This window comes from Symsagittifera roscoffensis, chromosome 1 (assembly GCF_963678635.1).
Source record: "Symsagittifera roscoffensis chromosome 1, txSymRosc1.1, whole genome shotgun sequence".
Lineage (NCBI taxonomy): Eukaryota > Metazoa > Xenacoelomorpha > Acoela > Convolutidae > Symsagittifera > Symsagittifera roscoffensis.
Genome location: NC_087062.1, coordinates 56704706 through 56708139, shown reverse-complemented (window position 1 = coordinate 56708139; position 3434 = coordinate 56704706). Strand labels below are relative to the sequence as shown.

General features: G+C 34.4%; 1 protein-coding gene across 1 annotated transcript in view; it reads left to right on the top strand.

The window, feature by feature from the left end:
• LOC134856829 (uncharacterized) overlaps positions 1–1280 on the top strand; it is a 5905-nt gene extending 4625 nt beyond the window's left edge. Inside the window, exon 3 of the mRNA XM_063873118.1 lies at positions 939–1280. Coding sequence (XP_063729188.1) covers positions 939–1135 — 197 coding nt within the window. The 3' untranslated portion in view covers positions 1136–1280. The remainder of the gene's footprint in view (positions 1–938) is intronic.
• Positions 1281–3434: the final 2154 nt, after the last annotated feature.

The window sequence follows — 3434 nt, the reverse complement described above, 5'->3', positions numbered from 1 at the left end:
CGTTGAGACATGCCATGTAGTAAAAGACATGGCATAAATTCTGCAAATTTCTCGCAAAATTTGCAATATTTTGCAAAAATAATCGAATTTAGTTCTAAAAATGAAGTGGATTATAATGGATTTAAATGGATTTTTTATTTCAAAATAATCGATTTCAGTGACAAAAATAATGGATTATAATCGATTATAATGGATTATAATGGATTTTTATTTTTCAAAAAAATCGATTTTAATGACCACATAATCGATTACGTGGTCTAAATTTGCCACAATAATGGATTATAATGGATTATAATGAATTATAATGACAACATTTTATACAACATTTTTCCATTATAATCGATTATTATCCATAGAACTCCGGTGCGGGAACAGTTTCCATATATGGAAATTGCATAATTAGCTTTTTTCTAACCATTTTTTTCTTCTTTCTATGGAGAGACACCAATTTCGATATCAAAACAACAAAAAATACCTTATGAAATCAATCAGACTCATTTCGCAAAAATGTATGAAATTTGTATGACTAGCATGTTTCCATTGACTAAAAGTATGAATTTGTATGATTTTCGGTCTAGGGAGGTCAACCCGGGGTAAAAAGCAAGGCCGAATTCTTAGTGATTTGTAAGAAAAACTGTTAAACTGAAAAAAAGGTCTTATTCCCCATCACAATTGTTACTTGCTTTCGCAAAAGTAATTAGTAAAATTTTCATATTGCGTATAATTTTAATATTAACTATGTGAATTAGCACCAAACACTAATACAAACACATTCTACAACAGGTTTCGAATATGTAATTGCAGCAGAACTAGCTTTTATTAGTTGACTATGTCAATTTTTGTCATCAAAATTGAACTGTTTTGTATTAACCTGTAAATGTCGTCGGATTTCTCGCATGTCGATTAGCCGTCTCAATTTGCTGATCATTTATTTGTAGACCGATCTGCAAAGAAAGAGCATCGACGAGACCAAGACGCGACAACATCGACCGTGTCGTCGGGACGCACCTGCGAAAAGAAGAAGTTAGATGAAGCACTTAGGAGGCGAGACACGAACTGCAGCGACAAAAGAAGAGACTTAGATCGAAACTGGGACCAAGTGTGCCGAAAAAGTGAGCCCAAAATCGATTTCTGAGAAATAAAAAAACCAGCAAAAAACTTCATCGTCGGAGCTCAAAAAATCAATTCATGACTTCAATAGAATAACTGACCATAGAAATCATTAGAAAAATTAAAGTTTACATCTTTTACTCATGTTTCGTCAAACCAGAGAGTGTAATCACCGGAATCAAAATGAATTTAAAATCCATTCTTGTTTTGTGAAGGAGAAAGTGGAATGGGTCGTTCTTTGCTTTATACTGTGCCTATTCTAAAGATCGTTTATTAATCCGACCATTTGTGGAGAGCAAAAAATCATGAGTTCTATTTCGTTAATTCTGGCTTCACTGCTGACTGGAAAGTTTTGGAATTGGTTGACCAGATTTAGCATTTGGACTTCACGAAGTGTTTCTATAGACCAGGAGGTCAATATCCTTGAGACTAGAAAAACTGGACATAACCAGGGTCTGGTATCATTAAAAAAATTTCATTACGAGGCCAAACTGTGCATTCTCTGCATAGTAAGCGGAATCCGGAACAGGCCAAAATCAGATTTGTCGCGGAATCCGCAACATTGCTACTTTTCTTTGATCTTCTATGCTGTTTTGGATTCCACAAACAAATACCTAAACCATTGTACCGCTCAAAATCGCTCCAAAAATAGGCGAATTTGCGGAATCTGCAACAGTGAGTGACTTAACTGCCCCCATTTCAAACATGAACTGTCATTTCAAACCCTGAACAACCATTTCAAACCCATTTCAAACCAAAACGAAAGATTTGACATCCGCATAGTTAACCAATGTTTTAAGATTCGTTAGTGGATTCCGCTGACAAATGGATAAGTCCTTTTGCGTTCAAATTGCGCGTTCCTATAGATAATAAGTCAAATACTCCACCTCTAGCTTTTAATTGTTCATAAGCAAGTTCAGTAATAAACAAAAATGCTGAATACACTTACAATTTGCGGAATCCGCTAACATTTGCGGATTCCGCATACAAATTTTGCGGATTCCACTTAAATTTGCGGATTTGACTTACATTTTGCGGAATCCACTTACAGTTGCGGAATCCAGAACAACTAGCTATATTTGCTTATTGCGGAATCCGCAACAAAACAAATGTGCCGACAAAATTTACGTTACAGGTATATGCATGCGGAATCCACTGAAATTTTGTTTGTGGAATCCACTTACATTTTGGAACATTTTTAAAGACTTGTCTCTGAAATCCAGGAACATGCAGACACAAAATTGTGCTCCTATCCAGTGCACAGTTTGGCGTCGTAATGTTTGGTAAAATTTTGTTGAGCACCAGTTTCTTTGAAAATTTTACGTCTTCAAAAAATAACTAGGGGCCCAGCTAAAGCCCAGTTTCATATTTTTTGGAAAATTTCGCACTGATGCGTGATGAAAAATGTATTTTATAAAAATTCAAAAGTAAGACTTTGTCCAAAATCCGACTTTGTAGCTTCTCTACTGAAGTAGCCGCTACTAACCACAAGTTGTAAATTCGATTGAACCATCAATCTGAAACTTGGCTAGGTCTTTATCGAGAATTCGACTTTTCAGTGGATCAAAAAGTATTTGTAGGAAAACTTGGACATAACCACATATACAGTGAAACTCATCTTAACTCATTAAATCCAAGCTCTGACATTTCGAATAGTTTTCGAAACAAGTCTCAGAAATTTGAAAAAGTATCAATAAATCGAAAACTGATTTTTCCGTAAAATTAGAAAAAAGTATATAATTAAGAAAAACGTAGCAGTTTTCTTCAGGGAGCTTCGATTAAACCCGTCATTTTAATTAAACCCAAAATCTCAGATTTGGAGGGTAGTTATACAGAAAATTCAAAAAGTTTCAAAAACCGGTCAAAAATTAACAATAGGTCAAAATCAATAACAGAACAAAATAGGTCAATAACCTCAAAGTCGTTGACGTTTAGAGATGTTTAGAGAAACATTTTTCAGGTGTAGAGAATGTGTGAATGCTTAAAAACGTTTTAAAAGCAAAACTTGATGCACAGAGCAGCAAAAAAAAACAGTTTTGGTTCAAATTGGAGGGGTGGCAATGCATATATAGACGTTAAACAATTTTCTGAAACAAATTCTTTCATCGAAACAGCAAACAGAGCTTTTATACTTTTCGCCGAAACTGCTAAATCGAATACATAAGTCGAAGCAAAACTTTCAAAGCATATATCAAAGCATACTTTGAATTCGCAATCAACATTATAAGACGAAATATATATTGAAATCCATCGTGATCCGACCGTCGTCTTATAATGTTGATTGCGAATTTAAAGTACATATGCGTACATATGCATATATAACT